The sequence below is a fragment of the Cannabis sativa genome, chromosome 6 (genome assembly GCF_029168945.1).
Source record: "Cannabis sativa cultivar Pink pepper isolate KNU-18-1 chromosome 6, ASM2916894v1, whole genome shotgun sequence".
Classification (NCBI taxonomy): domain Eukaryota; kingdom Viridiplantae; phylum Streptophyta; class Magnoliopsida; order Rosales; family Cannabaceae; genus Cannabis; species Cannabis sativa.
The window spans coordinates 68,817,273-68,838,313 of record NC_083606.1 but is presented as its reverse complement, the minus strand read 5'-3'; the positions used below and the strand labels follow the sequence as shown (position 1 = coordinate 68,838,313).

The window sequence follows — 21,041 nt, the reverse complement described above, 5'->3', positions numbered from 1 at the left end:
TTTACTTTTGTTCTAGCCACTAAGAAGAGCTACAAAAACTCAAAGTCAACTTCAAAGTGATTAGGAAGAGTTCTTTGAAATTGACATGCTCTCTAGTGGGAATACAACTGTTGTTATCTTTGACATTCTTTACTCTTTTTGTTGCTTTTGTACTTGTGCATGTTGGAATAGTCACTTTACAAAAAATTTGATGCATACCATAAGTGTTCTACCTTGTTATTTAATATTTTTGGTCATTTTTATTATTTAATTATTGTATAAGTTATATTATTTTACATTTTCTTTTATTGTTTTACATAAGGTAAAAATAAAAATATTATATTTTTTTAATGTAAATTTAATTAAATATTAAATTTTCTATCAAATACTAAAAATTATATAAAATACACCAAAATTTATTTTTAATGGTCATAACATACCAAGAGCTCTTTTGATAAATTGCATTACAACAACACTAGCACCTCATTAAATTTTGTCCAATTATATAGAGATTGACACAAATTTTAAATTTTATGCTACATTAATTTAATAAAGTTGGTAATAGTAAAAGTAATCAATCATTCATTATAAATAAACTAAGCTATATAGTACTCATATCATATGCTCTACTTTATTTTTAAAATATATCAGTATTTTTTTACCTCATACTTTTATAGAACATCATATATCATATTCCAACTTTTTTATATTTTCTTTTACTTCATTTAAATATCAATGAAAAAACAAATAATTAGAGAGAAAAAACAAATAGAGAGAATACAAAAAAAATATATATAATTTAGCTCACATATAAAAAGTGTAGCACATTTAGTTAAGCTTTGAGCTAAAATAGCTCAAAGTTAAAATACAATACATTTTGACTTAACATTATTTGAATTTTTAGCTACATTTGACATGTTCAGCTATTTTAGTGCTATGGTAAATTCATATACATTCAACATAATCAAATCACCACATGTTTAATAATCTACAAAACAAGTAAGTTTGTAGCTAATATAAGAAATAAATTGTATTAAGTACTAGATGTCAAAGGAACCCAAACTAAATTATCCCATGGAAAGAAATGGCAAACAGGGGAACTCCTTGGCTCAATCCCGAGCACTCGAAACGACAAGTGATCGCGATCCCACCGTGAAGTATCCATATGGCAAATGGCAACCGCTTCCACCCTCTCGCCATTGGCTCCCAAAAGTGACACTTGAAACACCTTGTTTTCGCTCTCCTTCCCCGGGCTATGGCAATAGAAAACCGCGTAAGGATAAGGCATTGTATGGCACCCGAGCATTATGGGAGCGAAAACCTCTTTAGGTTCTCCTGAAATGGTGTAGTTTTGCAACTGCGTGCTAGTATTTTTCAAAGGGGTTGTAGTCAAAACCCGAAATCTAACACCGGGCCCAAAGAGATTCGATGTAAAGTCTAGCATGGATTCTAAGGTGCTGACACAGAATCTAGTCTCCCCTTGGATAGGTTCTAGCTCACATTGCTTGAGGGTGTACTCTATGGCCTTAGCTTGAGGTGATTCTTTGGGGAATGAGAAAAAATCGAGGAGAAAAGGAAGTTTGGATGAAGAGAAAGGAATGGAATCCGATTCCTCTCGGGTGAGGAACCGAGGGGAATGGGAGAGGTTTTTGGCAGGGAAGTATATGGGAAACGTATTTTGAATTTTGAGGTCCTTTGGTGTGAAGAACACTTTGAGTGAAGGGTCATCCATTGTCATGTGATGCCCTTTAGAGGATGAATTGATGATGATGCTTTTCTTTGTTCCAATTATTGTTTTTCTGCCACTTCCATGCTCTACACACTGCCAAAAAATTTAGAGGTTTACTACTAAACTTGACATAATTCATGAGGCTAATTACAATCTCCTATTACAACTTTTTAGTCAACTTCCATGCTCGAAATTACATGTTAGGATTTTTTTTTTCAAATATTTTTTATAGCGGTATTCGTTACAGTTACAGAATTATATCTGTAAATTTTTGAAAAATTTTCAAATAGTTTACAATGTCGAAAACAGAGTTCTTGATATTTTAGTTTACCACGTACGTTCAAAAAACTTCAAACATATTTTCAACACTGTAAACTATTTGAAAATTTTTAAAAATTTACAGAGATGACGTTGTATGTATAACAACCACCGCCATGAAAAAAAATTTTTAAAAATTTTTTTTTTTAAAAAAATTTCAGAATATGTTTTCGAACACGGAAGTTAGATTATAATAGAAGATCGATAATAACACTCCTCTTCACACTAAAATTACACACAAATTTAACACAGACTAACGAGTAATTTTAACCAATAATTGTTAAGAGTAAATTTGGTATTCTTTTTTCACTCTACATACATAGGACTAAGAAAATTGAGAAGAAAAGTTTACCAATATAAAAAGTGAAGCATGCAATAAGAGGCTTGAAAGTGTTATTGTAATTCCCTTATTTGTTTTCATCTTCTTCTTCTTCTTCAATCCCTGTCTTTCCTTTTCTTAGGTGAGAAGTTATGAGCTTTATAAACTTATCCTTCTGTGATAAAACGTCCAAAAATCAAGCTCAACAGTTTTTGTTTTCTATAAATATATGCACACACAATAATATACCAACAACAAATGAATTATATATTACACATTGAGTTGATTTAAGACATTTAATAGAACATAAAATATTTTCTCAAACTCAAACATTTAATAGAACACAAACAACAATGAAACAAACCCAAGATTGAATAAAATTTGGATGAGGAGTTTTTATGATTGCAAAGGGCCAATAAAAAAGTTAATAATTTGTAACAAAACAGAAGAACTCAAATGGGTTTGGCCTGAAGATCAAGAAAATCCATTTAGAAAAATCAATTAAATGAAAGAACAATAAAGAATATGGCTTATGGCTTACCCATGTAAAAAAGATCAGAAATTTATAGCTCTAGATGAATTTTCTCTGCAAACAAAATAATAGGAAGATAAATTTATTAGAAATTAGTAAGAATCAAAATGAAAAAACTTGGTAAGCATGAAGAAATGGACTGAAAATGAAACCTTAGACTTTGGGCTTAGATGAAGAAAGGAAAGCTTTGAAGAGGCAGAGATGATATATATTGTTGAGAGTATAGAAAGAGAACATAAATAAAATTGTTGCAGAATAAGAATTAAAACAGTTACAAAGGTTTGACTTTGAGCTGGTGGGTTTGTTTGTTGGTGAGGGAAAAGGTTGAAGAAGACAGAAGAAGAAGGTTTAGGAAAAATACAATTAAAAGTCAAAACCATTATAATAAATTGGGAAATGAGATAAGATTTTTTTTATTTATTTAATATAGTGACAGTTATGTTATACTTATTATTTTAATGAAAATTATTAATTTTTTTTAAAAAGAAGATTTTATTCAATTTAGATATCTTTAATAGTTTAAATTCATTGAATAGAATACATATTTTGTAAGTACTAAAACGTTCTCCAATCTCTCCATTCTCTCTTAAGGTTTTATCTCTTTCTCTTTAGCTACTAGCTACAAGTTCTTTCTTTGATTTTTCAACTAGGGCTCCGTCAACTTTTCTTGGGCTTCAGCATGGCTCTGGTCGGGTGTGAGTGCTTGTGTTTGTGCACACATGATCCTCTTGGTCTTTTCTCGAGTCGACAAGTTGTGTAACTCTATCGAAGATTCGACAATCTTTTTGAGGTTCTGTGCTTCCAATTAAAGGTGGTGTTATCAGATCTGGGATGGTGATGAGAATTCCTGCAAGGTTGATGATGATGTAGTTCTGTTTGGATCCGAACTGGGTTCTTGTATTGGGTCTTCTCAGGTTAGGACTCTATTGTGGGGTTTAAAAAGAAGTGGTTCATCAATATAGTAGTGTTCAAGATTGAAGGGGTGGGCCAGCCTATAAAATTTGGGTCATGGATCTAATAGGAGAGAAAACAGAGAAAATTACCATTGAAAACACTTTGTTTAGAGATGGACATGGATCAATAAGGAGAATTTGATCCCTGATAGCATGGTAAGAATCATTTAGTCCCTTTAGGAACTGCAAGACTTGATCATGATTGATCTGTTCTTGATTTTGTGCAGCAACAGCACATGTACAGGGTATCCGTGGCCTTAGTTGACGGATTTCATCCCACATAGCAGTAAGTTTAGTGAAATAAGCACTAACCGAATCATCGCCTTGATGAAGATATGTAAGTAATTCGTTTAGTTCAAAGATTCGAGGACCATTACCTTGGTTGAATCGATTGTTGAGGACAGTCCACATTTCGGCAGTAGTGTCCAAATACATGATGTTGCTTTTAATTTCAAGAGAAACGGAGTGGAGAATCCAAGACATCACCAATTGATTGCAGCGAATCCAAGAGCTAAACAAGGAATCTATTGTAGAAGGTTGAGAGAGAGAGCCATCAAGAAATGGAGTCTTGTTCCTGGCTCCAATGGAGAGTTTAAAATCGCGTGTCCAAGGCTGGAAATTGCGATCTGTGAGAACTGGTGTGGCCAAGACTAACCCCGGATGATCAACATTGCTGAGATAATAAGGTGAACGGACATCTTCATAGGCAGGTCGATCATGAGAAATGGATCGAGAATTTTGGAGAGAATCGATCGGAGGTGATCGATGATTGGGAAGAGAATCGATCGGATGGGATCGGTGATCTTGATTGGAATCGATCGGATGTGATCGAGAATTGGGAGCTGGATCATCAGTTCGATTGGAGTGTTCTTCAAAGGGCAAAGATGGTGGTGGAGCTGGATCAGCATCAACCACTGACGGAGGAGGGACAGTGGTGGTAGCAGTGGCTCGAGTTCTTGCCATTGATGAAGTCTTTGAAGCTGGAATGAAGTTCTTGAAGCTTCAGAGTATTTCTTTTGATACCATAATAGGAGAAAAAATAGAGAAAATTGATTTGATATTGATTAATTTGAACAAAGGCATTACAAGGAATATATGTAGTGTAGTAAGTCGGTTAAGACTAACTACAATAACAATAACTAACTTCCTTAAGATGTGGCAACTAACATAACAGATCCTAACCACTTAATCTAATAGGATCTGCTATGTCATTTTTATTTTTTTGTTTCTTTGTATTTTTTATTTTTTCAACAAGAGTCTCGTTATTATGAGTTTAGTTAATTTATCTTTTTGTGTGAAGTTTTTATCATTTATCTTTAATAGTATGGTATTGGTCTCTTTGTCATAAGTTGATATTAGTGATTTAGTGGCCTATTAATGTGATAGAGTTTGAATGAGGTGCATATATTGCACTATTGAAAATATTTCATGTATATTTTTTTTTTGACCCTTTGGGTATTTTAGGTTTAACTTCTTCAACAATTAAATTGTTTTCATTTTCAATTTATATATATATATATATATATACCTACATATATAGTTTAATAATAAATGAATATAAAATTATTAATTAATTAGAAAATAAATTGCACTTTGCGTGCAGTTGTATTTAGTTTAATAATAATTAAACCGTAAAATTATATAAAAGTTCAAATTTTAATATTGTGTATAAATATATATTAATAAAATGAGTAACTATTCAACTAAATTTTTTTACTTTTTACTCTTAATAAGAAAAATTAATTAATATTATACAAATTATTTGAACTTAATATATGATAATTCTTAATTAATTAGTTTATTATAAATATATTATATTGTAAAGTTAGTTTTTAAAATACTATATCTTTTGAAAAAACTTAATTAGAATTAAAAAATGTAACAATTCATAAATTTATATAGGGCTGTTCATCCGATCCAATCCGCACTTTTTAGTCAAACAACATCCAATCCGCACTAAGTGTGGATTTCATTTTTTGGATCAAATTCGCACAATAGCTCAAATCCAATCCAATCCAATCCGCAAAAGTGCGGATTGGATTGGTTACTTTTTAAAATTAAATTATTTAATATTTATGAAAAAAAAAATTCACATAACTAGCAACAAAATAAAACAAATTATAGTTATTTTATGTCTCCAACAACACATTAAATAAATAAAACAGCAAATAAAAAATTCAAAGGAAGAAAAAAAAATTGTATATATAAAAAAAATATTTAATTTTATTTTAAATTGTATGCAGAAAAAAAATATATGAGAATAGAATATATATTTTATCTATTAAGTTTTGCTAAATAATTGTATTATATGTATTAGACTTTTAAATTACTATTTTCTTTATATTAAAATGTTATTTGTATATATAATTTTTTAATTTTGTTATAAATATATGTGGATTGAATTGGATCGGTTACTTTTACATGTCAATCAACATCCAATCCGCACTTTTGAATTTTCCAATCCAATCTAATCCGCACTTGATTAGATTGGATCATGCGGATTGGATTGGATCGGCTATTTTATGAAAATCCCTAAATTTATAGATAATTTATCATATATAATTTTAAAACAGTTGTCATCGTCTAATCTTACTTGGTTGCATCACCATCTTGTTAAAGAGACTTGTTAGTTTTGGTTGTTAGAGTTAGTTAAGCAGTTAGTTCATTAGTAAGTTGTACTTTCTGTTTTGTGTTTTAGTTGCATTCACTTGTGTAAATAAGAACCTTTTGTAACAGTTTTGTTAAAATGGTTGAATATGTAGATTTCTCTCTATGTCGTTTATAACAGTTTTGTTAAAATTTATTTTAAAATTAAATAAAATTATAAAAAATAAAATATTTAAAAAAGTAAAAAATATCATAAATTTTAAAATAATTTTTATATTTTTAAAATAATAATATTAGATGTACCAATATAAAATTTGATACATGTATAAAAGTGTACACATAAACCGTCTATATTTATAATTAATTGTAAAAAATGGATGACACTTTAAATTTACCTTAAAATTTGAGCTTAAAAAATTAAGTGTAAATAAAATAATAGTTGAGAGAATTTAATCACAAGAAACTCTATAACAATGCAAAGATAAAATATTTTGGAAAATGTTTTCAAGCACAACAATTGGTTAAGAAGTTGTAATAGATTTTAGGCTAATTAGTAATTTTTCACTCCGAACTTTGACATGTACTAAATCGTGCAACCTGAACTTTTTTTTAACGTTAAAAATTCCCCCTGAACTATTAAGATTGTTAAATTTAAGGACTTTTGTCTAATTTTATTCAATTTTACTATTTCAGTAATAGTTTATGTACTAAACCATACTTCACAGACTTTGATATCTACCAAATCATACCCCTCAAATTTTGATATGTACTAAATCATGTCCCTTGAACTTTTATCCATGTTAGAATTTTTTTACTAAAATTAGACAAAAGTCGTTAAATTTAACAATCTCAATAGTGAGACACGATTTAGTACATGTTAACATTTCGGGAAAAATTACTAATTAGCCTAAATTTTAAGATTTTAGGGTCTTAATTTATTGGACAAAGGCTGCCCCAAACGACAGCGTCCATCGCCGGATCTCTATCCCGTACTCCGTCGTGGTCTTCAAGCCATGTACTCCTCCAATCCTTGAATCGTTTCAAGAAGCACAAATGCTGGGAATTTCTTACGGAGAGCTCTTCCTATTGATTGGAGCCACCGCTGCACTTGTTGGTAAGGTAACCTCTCTTTCTATCTTTTTTCCTAACTTTAAAACACCAAAGCTGAATTGGGTTTGTGTTTATTTTTGGTTTTAGGGCCAAAGGATCTTCCAATTATTGCCAGAACTCTTGGGAGATTTGCGGGTCGTTCAATTGGATATGTACAATTAGCTCGTGGGCAATTCGAAAATGTCATGCACCAGTCCCAAGCTCGCCAGGTACCAATGGCATGAAGAAATTTCATGTTTGTTATGAAATTAGAGATGAGTTTGAGTTTGTATTCACTTGTGTTGTAGGATTTAATTGTTTGGGCTAGCAAAAAGTTTGAAATTTTTTCTTATATTTTGATTTTGTTTAGGTTCACAAAGAGCTTCAAGAAACAATGTCTCAACTTGAGGCGATTCGCCATGAAATTCGAAGCATATCTTTTATGAATCCTAGTCCTTTGACTCGGAATTTGATGGACAATGCACTTGATCCCAATAATCATGTTAATCCTGGTAATTTAAGTCTCCAAAGAAAACTATGAATCATTGTTTGTTTTGCACTATACTCTTATGAATAAGCAATGTTTATCTACTTCATATTTATAGGTGAGAATTTGGTTGAGAAGATTGTGGAAGAGCAGAAGCCAATAGTGAAGGTGTTTAAAGTTTTAACCCTTTTTCTTAATACTGCATAGAGAGTATTCAGGGTTCTAATATTTCATTTTATCAGGATAATAGTTTCAAAACCTCAACTTCAGTTGATTTGCATTCTCAAGCTACTTCCTTTGCGAAATTGGCCGAATCTGAAGCTGTTAAGAACATTTCTTTAAAAGGGAATTTAGAGAAAGTGAAGTTTGATGATGAGGTTGGTCTTTTTGCAATTTTGCCTGTTTCAGCTGAGTCTGCTGGTTTGCTTCCGAATCGAAAGGGTAAGTTTCTTTTGCAGACTAATAAGCTTAAACTTCATTGTTATCCTCTTTGTCCTTGTTGTTTCAATTTTAGCAGAGCCCTTTTGCCTCTTTAAGGAATTAAAAGTCTTTATACCTTTATCAGTTAACAGAAATTCTTCAATGTTTTTGCACTTGTTTTGCTAAGTGTAAATTTCAACTTTGGTATGGAGAAGGATAGGACATATATTCAACCAACAACAGAAAGGCTTTAGGAGCTTCAAAAATTTAAGAGCCTAAATAAATAGCTAAATTTAGTATGAAATACTCATAAATTCAGTTCATCTTGTATCCTCATTCTTTTTTTAATCTTAATTAAATTTTCTAATGCTGTAAATTTGTTCATTCTTATACATGCATGTTAATTAAGTTATTGGATGTGAATACAGAGAATATTATAAAAGGATCGGACATAATGTTGGAAGCAGAACTTGAAGCAGAAGTTGCTCATAATGCCAAAGACTTCTTTTCCCAGCCACAAAATCAACTACCCTAAATTCAAAAGGTAATGTAAGTTTTTATTTTATCTTTTACCTTTGAGCTATGTACTGCTTTGTTTTTGAACAATTTTAGTATCAGCTACAACTCAGTACTGGCAAAAAAAGATAAAAGAAACTATAATGTTCGCCTTAATTTTTGTCGAATGTGTGCATATTGAACAGACTTAATAGTCTCCAATACCAGTATGATTCTTACCAAGAATTCGACATTGAAATAACTCAATATTATCCTCATCATCATAATGTGAAAAGAAGAACACATCTCCATTATGAGGATCCATAGTGAGTATAATACAATGGATCTTCATAATCATTTTATGACAATGCACCATTTTCAGAAACCACTTCATCATCTCTGTCCTCATCAACTAATTCCCATTCATTAAATTATAAGATTGCTTTGTGTCATCAGCTCAATGAGAGTATGCTAGTCGCAATCCCCCTCGAATCACTCTCATACAAGTACCGATATTGGGGATTAACCCTGACGGAAAACTAGTCAGAAGACATCGCTGCGAATTCTTCAAAGTCATTTTAATATCAAAGTGTTATGATTATTATTATTATTATACTTATTGTTCAAAGAGTAAAGAATGGAGTAAGTCAAGGTTGGTCTATTTTGAACAATTTAATAAAGACCATACTTTAAATATTGTTTCCAACAATGGAATATTGTATTGGCTTCAAACCAAGGCAATGATTGCATTTGATCCTTTTAATAAAGATGAAAATCATCATCATTATTTCATTAACAATATTCCAACAAAATATAGCCAATTTTTATGTATTGGAAGTGTTTGTGGGAAACTGTCTTTCTGAGCTTTATTTCAATCAAATTTGGAAGAAAAATGGTTTGAAAGTTTGGGAATTGAGTAATAATAATGATGGTTTTAATAATTGGAGTTTGGTGAAGAATATTAAGTTGGAGTTGAAGAATAATAATTATTGTTATTATTTTGATAATAATGATATTAAAAGATCATTATGTATGATAAGTTTTCATCCAGATAATGAGAATGTGATATTTTTAAAGGTACAACTTATAGGAGATTATCGAAATGATATTGGTTATAATAAACATCCTTCTTGGCCAACACATTACTTCCAACTCCCATTCTACAATAATTTTATTTATTTATTTATTATTGGTTTAATTAGTTCTCACTATTGTTTAATTAGTACTTTGTATCCTATTTATTACTATTATAATTGAATTTTATTATGTTGTCTATCTTTGTTTATTTACTCTAAAGACTATTTTGAATTTTGTATTTTGTAAAAATTATAAATACTTATTTTGTTAAATAATAATTCTCTATTTTTCAAAATAGTATATAATAAAGCATGAACTCAATTTTTGTTATTTCTTTTTAATATAACTAACTTGAAATACATTTTTAGTACGAACTTATGCAAAAAAAAAAAAAAATTAATCATTTTTGTCATAACACTTAAGATCAAGTTATTATTAAGTTTTAATTTTTAAAAAATTAAACTCAAGGTCTATTTTGTATTATTTTGAAAAATATAGGATTCAAATTATTATTTAATAAAATAAAAAATTTAATCGGTAATTTTTATAAAAAAAAAATCCAAAAATAGTATTTATTTGTTTGTTCTCTTTGTAATATATATACAAACCTTTTTTTTTTCTCTTGGTGGATTAATGGTAAATATATATACATGCACTGAAGGGAGAGAAAGAAACACGATTATTTCTAATTTGATTGGAGAAAGTAGAAAACGTAGCTATGTATTAATTCTTAACTAGCAATGGTGTAGAATTTATGTATTTTTAAATAAATGTGTAAAATTTATTGCATAAAATTAAGTTTAATGGTACTTTTTTTTTATTGAATGTGAAAGTGATATTATGTTATTTTTTTTTATGAAATATTAACCTCATTCAAATAAACTAACATTCTGAGTACAAATGTTGGAATTTAACAGTACTAGAAAACTCAGAAATGCTACAATTAGGGTAAAACTGAAAATGTCTACCAACATGATGTGTTACTCGATTTGTTGATCGTTTTATCCAAGATAACTTGACATTAGAAAGGGTAGATAAAAGTATTTGGCAATCTTTGATAAGAAGGCCAAAGGTGGATCTCATGGAGTGAGTGCTTCGAATGGCTTGTACAGAAACAAGATTGTCTGTCTCAATCTCAACAAATCGTCAATTATTATCCTGGACCCAGCTGAGGGCGTCCTTAATTTCCATTTGCCTCAATGACTTCAGGTGCATAAAGACCGCCAAAACTACCACTATGGGTTGCAATTAGATTACCAAAATGATTCCGGACAACTAGACCAAAGCCATACTTGTTCTCACTATCAAAAAGCGATACATCCACATTAATCTTGATTGTGTTTTTACCAAGTTTAGTCCAAGTCTCAGAGTCATCACCGATGCTATTCAGACACAACGATGACAACAGAGTTTTATCTTGAGTTTTAATCCAATGATCAAGAGCTGTTTGGGCAGATGCAAGAACATCTGATTATTAAAAAGAAAAAAAAAATATTTGTTTATTTATTAATTTTAAATTATTTTATAATATTAAAATTATTATAACGATTTGCGCCAATAAAATTATGTCACGTGTACATATATGTACACAGTAGCAATTCTAGTTAGCATTTAACAGCAAAGTTTAATAAGTGTATTAGATTTGCAAACAGAATAATATTAAAGGAGGGTTTTGCCACCAAAAATAAAGATTAGGAGTTATGTGTATAACAATTAAAACATAAGAGGTTTGACTGCAAATTTCTTTATTAAATGTACTAACTATTTAATTTTTTAATAAATAAAAAATTAATTAACGTATTAAAATTTAATTGGTTTAACACTGATACCACTTTTTAACCGGCGACATAAAGAGAAGATGTAATTTATCGTGAAGAAAAAAAAATCTTATTGAATTACCAAATAATGCCCCACAATTAATAATTTATATTAGAATCAATTATCACTAATGAATTAAATATTAGAAAAAGAGTTAAGAATTAAGAAGTAGTTTTAGTTAATTAGAGTACATATAAAATGGGTGATGGAAATGGTTTGAAAGTTTGGTGTGGTTCCAAATCACTCTACGTAGTCTTCTACATACACTAATAAAAACCCCTCCAAATACACAAAACACAAAAGCTTCATCCTTTAATTTAACCTTTCTTCAATGGAGTTCCACAGAGCCACTGCTTTGTCATGGACTCACACAACAATCTCTACCACTCTTCACATTCCTCAACCCCTTCTGGTTAGTTTACTACCCCATTTCTTATTTTTCTTTCTTTTACAATATGATTTCCTTTCTTTGCTCACAAAATGCTCCTTTTTTTTTTCTTAAGAGGTTTGAGACCAAGAGACTCAGAATTTGTTGTGCCACTGATCAAACCAAGGTTTGTTCTTCAAAGTTTGAATCTTTTTGAAAAATGATGGGTCGTTCTTCGTTTGGTCATTAATGATATCATAATTAGGTAATGGGTAAAGTTATGGTGTTCTCATCAGTCAAGATTATATTTTGCTCCATTTTTTATTCATTATAAATCTTGAAACACAAAAATGGAGGCCCACAAACATTAATTGGTTAAACTTATTTTCAAAAATTTATCATTTTTTTTTTTGCATTATCCAAAACCCCAAAAACCAAATATTGTGCTTTCCTCCTCTTCTTCTTTGTTCTTATGGTCACTGCTCATCCTTTTATCACATCTAAATTTATATATGTTTTTTTGCATAATTGTTGTTTTGATTGAAAATTACTTGTACAACAACATTGCTTTTTATATAGTTCGATAGGAAATTGGAAAAGATTTATATGGTTGATGAGTTGTATATCTAAATGCATGCTTTATTGCTCAAAATTGAATTAGTTTTTCACTCACAAATCAATCAAGCCCTGAGAATTTCAATCACTAGCTCACACATATTGGGCATTGTTATTTTGTTGCCTTTGATACCATGAAAGATTTATTATTGATTAGGTTTAGGTCCTTTGTAGGAAAATAAGATGATTGTATCAATTACAGGAGCTACAGGATTTATAGGTAAAAGATTGGTCCAAAGGCTTCAAGCAGGTAATACTCTCATCTTTCTCATCATTACAAATACATTAAAACCTTAAATGATTCTGTTATTTGTTTTTATGTAGTCTTTATATTCTAGAGCCTTAGAGATAATATGAATGTATATACAGATAAGCTTACTTTCAGTTTTCTTTTGATCATTGTGAAATGCAGATAATCATACTGTTCGCGTCTTGACACGATCTAGAACTAAAGCTGAGTCAATTTTTCCGGGTAAGAAGGTAGTGAATGATTGATATTGTTTATCCCAATACTTGCATTGAGATATGTAGCCAATGTTGACATGTTCTTAAAGTTTGTATTCGGTATTGAAGATTTCTTTGGTTTTTGTAGCAAGGGAGTTTCCTGGTATAAGGATTGCAGAGGAGGTAGAGTGGAAAGACTGCATTCAAGGTTCAGATGGTGTTGTAAACTTGGCTGGATTGCCCATAAGTACAAGATGGTCTTCTGAAGTTAGTATCAATGTGTTAACCGAAATTTGTTTTTTCATGTTCTTCTACTTTAAGTTATTAACCTTATTTGCACTAATTCACAACACCGAATATATATATATATATATATATATATATATACCTACTTATCTCGGACCTAGTTCAGTTAAGTAGAAACTTCTTACAAATGAAGCTAGAATAGTGAATGCAGCCATGTTTTCGGTTCATTATTTGTCTGCTATTATACAAAAAAAAAATGCCATTTTATCTGTCAATTTTACTGTTTTGTAGGTAAAGAAGGAGATCAAGACGAGCAGGATTGGCGTTACATCAAAAGTAAGCATTCGTACACTTTGTATTCTCACTTAAAAGATGTAACTATATGTTGAGTGATGAGAATTTTATTTCTGGTACTTTGTCTAACTATGGAACAATTGCAAAGATTGTAGAATTGATAAACCGTTTACCAGATGGAGTTCGGCCTACAGTTTTGGTTAGTGCCACGGCTGTTGGTTACTATGGTCCGTTCCTATCTTCGAACTCTTGTATTCTTTTTCTTTACTTTTGAAGCCATGGATAAGAGCACTTGTATATTCCACATATTTGAGCTGTTTTTTATCTGCAAAATATTGTGAAAATTAGTTATGATTTGCACATTCTAGTTGAGAATTACTCTCCAATATATTTGTACTTACCATATGTTTGTTCTGTTCTCATATTCAGGCACTAGTGAAACACAGGTATTTGATGAAAATAGCCCATCAGGAAATGATTACTTGGCTGAGGTAATCAAAGGCCAACTTTTTTCGGGTTGAATTAAAAGAAGCTATCAATACAATTCTCACTTCAATTTTGAATGTTTTTCAAGAGAGTGGGAAGTTCTGTTGTAAAATCTTAACATGCAAGTCTTTCTAGGTTTGTAGAGAATGGGAAGGAACTGCTCTCAAAGTAAACAAGGATGTTAGGTTAGCTCTAATTCGAATCGGTGTTGTTCTTGGGAAAGATGGCGGTGCTTTAGGTATGACACTTTCTTTTAACCTAACTTAAATTACTGTTCTTTGATCAATGTAGCAATTAAGACTTGATCTACAAAAACAAAATGCGCTAATTAACCTTTTCTTTCGAAAATCAGGACATGTTTTTGCTTTGTTATTTACAAAATTCGAGAAATAAACATTATAAGACAAACTTATTTCATGTATCTTTGCAGCTAAAATGATCCCTCTATTCAAGATGTTTGCCGGCGGACCTTTAGGCACCGGAAACCAATGGTATACTCTCATCGGTCACGACACTTACTCTTCCAATTTTGATTGTCACATGAACACTTGAGATCAAACATGGAATGTAATGTGATTGATCAGTTCAAATTGGCTTTCAATGATCTCAAAAGATTGACTGTTTCATAGTTGTGTAGGTTTTCATGGATTCATCTAGATGACATAGTGAACCTAATTTATGAAGCTCTAACCAATCCATCCTATAAAGGTAAAGGGTTCTTACTAAATCAATCAGAATGATTAGTCTTTAAAACATTTCAACAATTGAAACTGAGTTCTTCCAATCTCAGGAGTGATAAACGGAACAGCACCGAATCCTGTTCGCCTATCCGAAATGTGTAGTCATCTGGGGAATGCAATGGGCAGACCTTCATGGCTGCCAGTTCCCGACTTTGCGCTCAAAGCAGTCCTCGGGGAAGGCGCTGCTGTGGTGAGGATTTCATAACATTTTCACCTTTTCATTCATTTCTTTTTCTTTACCATATAATATACATACCGAAAAAGCTTATTCGATTAAAATGCAGGTTCTTGAAGGACAAAGGGTGGTTCCAACTAAAGCCAAGGAGTTGGGATTCAACTTCAAGTACTCATATGTAAAAGAAGCACTAAAAGCCATTCTTTCATGAAACATACAAATATTTTACTGAGGCAATAGTCATGTTCTTCATTCTTTTTGTTATGAGGGTTATCTTTGATATTGATATCACTAGTGGACAAATCAAAGTGAGGATTTTGGTGTGTATTAGTAGTAGTAATTAGAAAATTTAATAATAGCAAGTCTTTGAAATTAGTTCTTGATGACAATTTGACTTGTAATATTGCTAAATTTGAATACTTTTCTTCTAATGCAAATAATTTATTTTCGGATAATGGTTGGGTTTGTTGTACAATAAATCAAATGAGCAATTGAGTATTAAATACCATGTCAAACTTTTTTTTTAAGGAAATACCATGTCAAACTTGATTATATAAAAAATAAAATAAATAAAAGGATGTTGTTGTACCTTTTAACCAAAAAAGTGTTTTGTCACCTATATTTACTATTAATCAGAATACTATACTAAGAAATTGAAAGAGAAGGTTTAGATCTAAACTAACTCTACCCAAACATTTTTCTCTTGTCCAACTGTTGTTGTTGAGCATTTTTTGGGTATGAAATGAGCCTCCTTTGAAGGTAGATTTTCGATACTTTTCTTCTATTGAAAATAAATTATTCTCTAATGGTTGGGTGCCGTACAAGAAATCAAATGGGCAATTGTGCTTTAAATAACATGTCAAACTTGATTATATAAAAAATAGAATAAAGAAAAGAATGTTCTTGTACCTCACCTAGAAAAAAAATAAATTATAATTCGTCGGACTTCTTGACACGGCATGAAATTGGCACGAGTATGACACGATAAGTAAAAATATAAAATTGAGCACGACACAATATGATACTGTAAATTGGCACGACTTGACACAAAAAATAAGTTTAAACACGACACGGCACGATAAGTCCAAAGACACAACACGTAAGCACGAATAAACTAGTCTAAGAACAAAACACATTAAATTTTTTTATAATAATAATATATATATTAATAAATATTCAACTTCTAATCATTTTAATTAACTTTTTATATGACTATGTATAAAATATCATTGAAAAATTACATAAAAACTTTTAGAACAAATACATATAGTTTAGTAATTAACAATTGTAAAAAAAAAATAACAAAAAAGATGAGACACAATTTGATCCATATAAGAAAATAAATTGACCTGAAAACACGTCGGTCTGAGTAAAGGATGACAAGAAAATATAAACTTACATGCTGTACCAAATTTACCCTTTAAAATGTTAGCAATTAACATGACACAATAATACAACCTATATTATTGCAGGTTGGCCCAATACTCATTGTTACTAAGAAACTGAAAGAAAATGTTTAGACACAGTACCAAACAGACCTCTCCAAAAGAAGGTAGAGTTTCAATAGTTTTCTTCTATTGCAAATAAATTATTCTCAGATAATGGCAGGTTGTGTTGTACAAGAAATCGAATGAGTAATTGAGCTTTAAGTAACATGTCAAACTTGATTATATAAAATATAGAATAAATAAAAGGATGTTGTTGTACCTTGACTAAACAAAAGTTTGAATTTGAAATAACCAAAGATTAAAAAAAAGCATTGACCAAAAACATTAGAGATATCTTAAACATCATATTCAATCATAATGATACTTGAGGAAAGTATGATGCCAATGACATAACCAAAGGAGCATTACATGTTTTGATCAAGTGTTCATGAAATGCAATTTTAATGAGGAAAATCATTGTAAAAATCATACAACCAGAAAACAGTTGAACCTGTCTCCATATGAAATCTAGAGAGTGTTGTTTCATCTTTTGATTAATACAATGACAGATTAAATACATAACTGTGTTCTAATCAAGGGCTCACAACTATCATTGACTGTTTGTTTATCATTTCATTGTCTTAATTAGCCCCTTAATGAGTACTTCTTCCCTGTAAAAGGCTGGAATTTAGGCTCTTCTTTCTTCTCCGCCTCTGGTTTTTTCGTTTCCTTGGGAGCTTCCTGTAACCGATAAGAAATTTTGAGAACATTCTATGCACTAGGGAAATGAAATTCGAGGGTTAAAAAGATGACAATGAAAAGACAGAAGAAGAAAAACAAAAGAAAACCTTCTGTGAAGGTGTACGATTCGGTCCAAAAACAAGCTTTCCTTGAGATTGACGAGCAGTAGCTTGAGAACTAGACCCTGTGGAAGGTTGTGCCTTACCATGGGCAACAACAGGATGCTTGTCTTTTGACCCTGAAGAAGAAGCCGGTGCAGGTTGAGTCTTCAAAGGTTTCCCGTCCAAGCGCCTACCTGACCCGGTAAAAGGGTTAAACTTAGGTTCTTCTTCAACAGGGGCCTCTTCAGCTACAAGACATGAGTAAATTTATGAAACTCGGGATGATTGCCGAAGTGACAGAATCTCAATAATGATTTTAATTGAAAAGGGTGACAGGATTAGTGAAAATTTACCTTGAGCAGATGCCTTGTTTATAGGAACATGTTGAACAGGCCTTTCAGGTTCAACGTAGTCCAACGGTGGGGCAAAGTCCACTTCACAGTCCGTCTCAATTATACTTATAGCGTCAGCTGGCTTTGTTTCTATTATATTTATGTAATACTTCTTGTTGTTATAAGCAACCATAATACTATCGCCAGTCGATAAACAGGAGAAATTTCTCAGTGTCGTCTCTAAACTACACACCACAACAGAGTAGAGTTGATACATTAATTGGCGAAAGCATAGCAAGGGGAAAAAAACACAATGGGGAGTTTATCATTTACCCACAAAAGATCATGAAACATATAAAATGGATGCAATGTGGCGAATTATGTGCAATAAATTTGGTGATCAGATTAATTTTTTTAAATAGGTTTATTCACAGTGACAAAATTTATCAAATTATATCATACTTCTCAAACACGACAGATAAGAACACAAAAGTCCTAAGGCGAACTACCAAGGTTGCATATACATGGGTGAAAAGCATACCGATTAACATGGCAGATTATGCATAATGTTCTATATTCGTAGCACATTTTCATTCAAGGGAAAAAATCCTATATAAGCTACAATCACACATCGATGAAAAATGAAATTAGAATCAACACACCTACCAAAAAGAATATAATATCCATGGTCATGTATCCAGTCCAAATTTTAATTTCCTCAAAATATAGAAAAATCAACATAACTCCACAATTTATGAATGAACACTCCATAAAAAAGTTCGACATGCGTGAAATTTTGAATAAAATGACAGTGACATTTATACAGGCTAGTTGAGAAAACAATATAAACACCATAGCAAATTGTTGCCCGGAAACCATGCCAAACTTAATTACATGAAATCAGTTACTCACATAGCTTTAGGGTTAGAAATGTCCAAAAAGTCCTTCGTATGGGGTTGCAATTTAACATATGTCCCCTTCAGAAGAGTCACATTCTTCACACGCACAAAGTCTCCCTCTCCTAAGAGCATATTTTGCATCATCTAATAGATAAACAGAACCAACAAAACACTAATGAGTGCAAATCACCATGGGTCAAAAGCTAGATAAAAATGGACCAGAAAACTCTATACAGGTGAATATTTCGCAGAAATAACCAATCCCTACCCAATAAGGCATATATATCATGCCTTCCTCAGCAATAAACTCCAAGACACCACAGTGTGAGACTTTATTTGCAGAGTCATTCTGAAGCTTAAACAGCATAGGATAATCAATATGTAGAGACGCTGCAGAATTGCTATAATATTAACCCCTTGAATTTTATTCAATTGAAAGCATTAAAGATAACAGTAACAAAATTGAAACTTAAAACACTAACCAAGACGGTCAAGGGCTGAGGGAGGCATTATAACTGAAAAATTCAATAGGGATCATGTATCAGGGTGACATATAAAACAATTTAAGCATGAAAGTAGTAAGAAGTAGAATGCTTACTTTTATCCCCACTCTCAAGTTGTGGCTGCAAAATACATGAGATGAATTAGAATAAGAATAAACATTGAACCACTATAGATTATTGAAGGAAAAGAAATATGCACACACAAGACAAATCGATTAATGTAACGTTTCAAAGGATTGCACCCAGAATGCATGAGATTCCACCGAGGCTGATCAAAATTCAAAATATTTAGTTGACTTTTATTGACAAGGAAAAACAAGAATACATTCATCTCTTTTCTCTTTCCTCTTATCTTGAAGATAACAATAAAAGATGAAACTTAAAACATTGTATTGCAGCAAATAAAGAATAACGATCAATAACTTTCATAGAAGTTAAAAGGTAATGCTTTATGAATTCTGTGCACGCATTACTTTAATATTTTAAATTAATAAAGGTTTGGTAGGCAATCCTAAACACCACATAAAACATCAACTATAAAAGAGCAGCCTATAAAGTGGTTGACGAAATATAAAAATAGAACATCTAACAATGACCATTTTAAAAGTCTAAACTGTGAAGTTAACAAACCTTTTCAATAAATGATGCAGAGTAACATCGATATGTCTGCTCAAATGAGGTTCCATGATACCCATATCCATCGAAATACTGCACAAATGAAGACCAAGTCAATGAAGCAAAAATTAATGGCACTCTCCAAAAGTCCACCCCACAAAAATCCGATTATCTAATATAGAAAAGAATTACAATCTTCACACTTCGCATTTGAAAGAAAAAAAAAACTCACTACTAATAATAAAATAAAGCAACACAGACACCCTCTAATTCACTGCCCCAAAAACCAAACAGCATGATATCTTTAAACCAACTGTTGGTGGAGAATTCAAATATATATTAAGGTGAAATACAGTGACTAAAGTAACCAGTAAACTCATTAGAAAAGTTGGGATGATCACTTCATAATTATATAGTAAAAGCGTACCATCTTTACAGTGTATTAGGTTGTTGCTGCCTCAATGAGGATAGTTAACCTTCCAAAGATCCCTATATGGAAAAAACTTAGTCAAAGGACTGAAACACTAAAAACTAAAGTTTGATAAATTTAATGAAATCCCAAGAGCCTAAATATCAGTCTTAATTGGAGTCATAAAACAGTCCTTAATCACATAAAAAATTATAAATAAATTAAATATCATAATAAATAAGAACTTTCAAGAATAGTTTTAAAAGAAATTCGAAAACGAAGTACACAAAATCACATAACCAAAGCATCAAATAACCCAGATAATAGAAAACAATAATAGACTAGAGGAAATATACATTAACAACCACAGTACAAAATTTAAGCAATCGAGAATCATACTGAAATTGAATGACTGGAAATTCTAAAGACTCAAAATTTCGCTAAGTTCATTAAAACCCAAATTGAAATTCATCTTAAAATCAAAATCAAGAGAAAATCTTGGGGAAATACGCAATGATTTGAGATTGATACCTCAGTTTTCAGGTAAACCAAACAATAAAATAATTCTAATGTGAGGATATTTAGATCTAGAAATCGTTCGAGCATGAATTAAATTAGTGTTTGGGAGTAGAGAAAAACAAGAAAATACCTTGTTGTGGTGGTTGATTGATCCCTGAGAAGTGAGAAAGTGAGAAATGGGTAAGGATTTTCGGAAATTGGGTAACTTTGAGGTTTGAGCTATTTAAAGGGAACCGAATCACTATACATCAGCAGGTGCTGTGGGGGCTGTACCACACTAAGATGCGCCACTGTGCGTAGTGCGC

At 31.2% G+C, this 21,041-nt stretch overlaps 4 protein-coding genes across 8 annotated transcripts; 2 read left to right on the top strand and 2 right to left on the bottom strand.

Moving 5' to 3' along the window:
• Positions 1-757: 757 nt before the first annotated feature.
• Positions 758-3,234, bottom strand: LOC115724553 (BURP domain protein USPL1). Its single transcript, XM_030653858.2, has 4 exons — positions 3,030-3,234; positions 2,887-2,931; positions 2,379-2,520; positions 758-1,801 (listed from the first exon to the last, which is right to left on the bottom strand). Exons 3-4 carry the CDS (start codon positions 2,445-2,447, stop codon positions 1,013-1,015), a joined length of 858 nt encoding a protein of 285 aa, XP_030509718.2. The 5' UTR covers positions 2,448-2,520; positions 2,887-2,931; positions 3,030-3,234; the 3' UTR covers positions 758-1,012.
• A 4,129-nt stretch (positions 3,235-7,363) lies between these two features.
• On the top strand, positions 7,364-9,727 carry LOC115695821 (uncharacterized). Of its 4 annotated transcripts, none has more exons than XM_030622906.2 (7): positions 7,364-7,551; positions 7,635-7,756; positions 7,897-8,038; positions 8,132-8,181; positions 8,256-8,454; positions 8,862-8,977; positions 9,385-9,727. In XM_030622906.2, exons 1-6 carry the CDS (start codon positions 7,491-7,493, stop codon positions 8,966-8,968), a joined length of 681 nt encoding a protein of 226 aa, XP_030478766.2. In that variant the 5' UTR covers positions 7,364-7,490; the 3' UTR covers positions 8,969-8,977; positions 9,385-9,727. The 4 variants fall into 4 exon arrangements, with proteins under 4 accessions (XP_030478766.2, XP_030478767.2, XP_030478764.2 ...); XM_030622907.2 differs by having other exon boundaries at positions 9,311-9,727; XM_030622904.2 differs by having other exon boundaries at positions 9,135-9,727.
• A 2,308-nt stretch (positions 9,728-12,035) lies between these two features.
• LOC115695828 (epimerase family protein SDR39U1 homolog, chloroplastic) lies at positions 12,036-15,645 on the top strand. 2 transcript variants are annotated; one of them, XM_030622916.2, is made up of 13 exons: positions 12,036-12,235; positions 12,327-12,377; positions 12,980-13,055; positions 13,218-13,277; positions 13,398-13,516; positions 13,787-13,831; positions 13,938-14,016; positions 14,219-14,280; positions 14,411-14,513; positions 14,706-14,766; positions 14,913-14,983; positions 15,066-15,205; positions 15,300-15,645. In XM_030622916.2, exons 1-13 carry the CDS (start codon positions 12,155-12,157, stop codon positions 15,399-15,401), a joined length of 1,050 nt encoding a protein of 349 aa, XP_030478776.2. In that variant the 5' UTR covers positions 12,036-12,154; the 3' UTR covers positions 15,402-15,645. The 2 variants fall into 2 exon arrangements, with proteins under 2 accessions (XP_030478776.2, XP_060973759.1); XM_061117776.1 differs by lacking the exons at positions 12,036-12,235; positions 12,327-12,377 and adding an exon at positions 12,500-12,665.
• A 1,357-nt stretch (positions 15,646-17,002) lies between these two features.
• Positions 17,003-21,041, bottom strand: LOC115725516 (uncharacterized). The gene is made up of 10 exons (XM_030655068.2): positions 20,867-21,041; positions 20,236-20,297; positions 19,824-19,901; positions 19,289-19,313; positions 19,173-19,205; positions 18,959-19,080; positions 18,704-18,834; positions 17,813-18,036; positions 17,466-17,707; positions 17,003-17,358 (listed from the first exon to the last, which is right to left on the bottom strand). The coding sequence occupies exons 2-10, from the start codon at positions 20,236-20,238 to the stop codon at positions 17,263-17,265; spliced, it is 954 nt and encodes a 317-aa protein (XP_030510928.1). The 5' UTR covers positions 20,239-20,297; positions 20,867-21,041; the 3' UTR covers positions 17,003-17,262.

What these genes read in the sequence shown, in the direction of transcription:
- LOC115725516 (XM_030655068.2), bottom strand. An exon ending in TGATATATATGCCTTATTGG is followed by an intron (nt 18,835 to 18,958) that starts GTAGGGATTGGT and finishes TTTATCTATTAG; the next exon opens with ATGATGCAAAATATGCTCTT. An exon ending in ATTTCTAACCCTAAAGCTAT is followed by an intron (nt 18,037 to 18,703) that starts GTGAGTAACTGA and finishes TGTGGTGTGTAG; the next exon opens with TTTAGAGACGACACTGAGAA.
- LOC115695828 (XM_030622916.2), top strand. Translation starts at nt 12,155, where the DNA reads ATGGAGTTCCACAGAGCCACTGCTTTGTCATGGACTCACACAACAATC. An exon ending in AGCTGAGTCAATTTTTCCGG is followed by an intron (nt 13,278 to 13,397) that starts GTAAGAAGGTAG and finishes TGGTTTTTGTAG; the next exon opens with CAAGGGAGTTTCCTGGTATA. An exon ending in GGATTGGCGTTACATCAAAA is followed by an intron (nt 13,832 to 13,937) that starts GTAAGCATTCGT and finishes ACAATTGCAAAG; the next exon opens with ATTGTAGAATTGATAAACCG.
- LOC115724553 (XM_030653858.2), bottom strand. Translation starts at nt 2,447, where the DNA reads ATGAAAACAAATAAGGGAATTACAATAACACTTTCAAGCCTCTTATTG. An exon ending in ATGCTTCACTTTTTATATTG is followed by an intron (nt 1,802 to 2,378) that starts GTAAACTTTTCT and finishes ATTTTTTGGCAG; the next exon opens with TGTGTAGAGCATGGAAGTGG.
- LOC115695821 (XM_030622906.2), top strand. Translation starts at nt 7,491, where the DNA reads ATGCTGGGAATTTCTTACGGAGAGCTCTTCCTATTGATTGGAGCCACC. An exon ending in AGCAGAAGCCAATAGTGAAG is followed by an intron (nt 8,182 to 8,255) that starts GTGTTTAAAGTT and finishes TCATTTTATCAG; the next exon opens with GATAATAGTTTCAAAACCTC. An exon ending in TTTGCTTCCGAATCGAAAGG is followed by an intron (nt 8,455 to 8,861) that starts GTAAGTTTCTTT and finishes ATGTGAATACAG; the next exon opens with AGAATATTATAAAAGGATCG.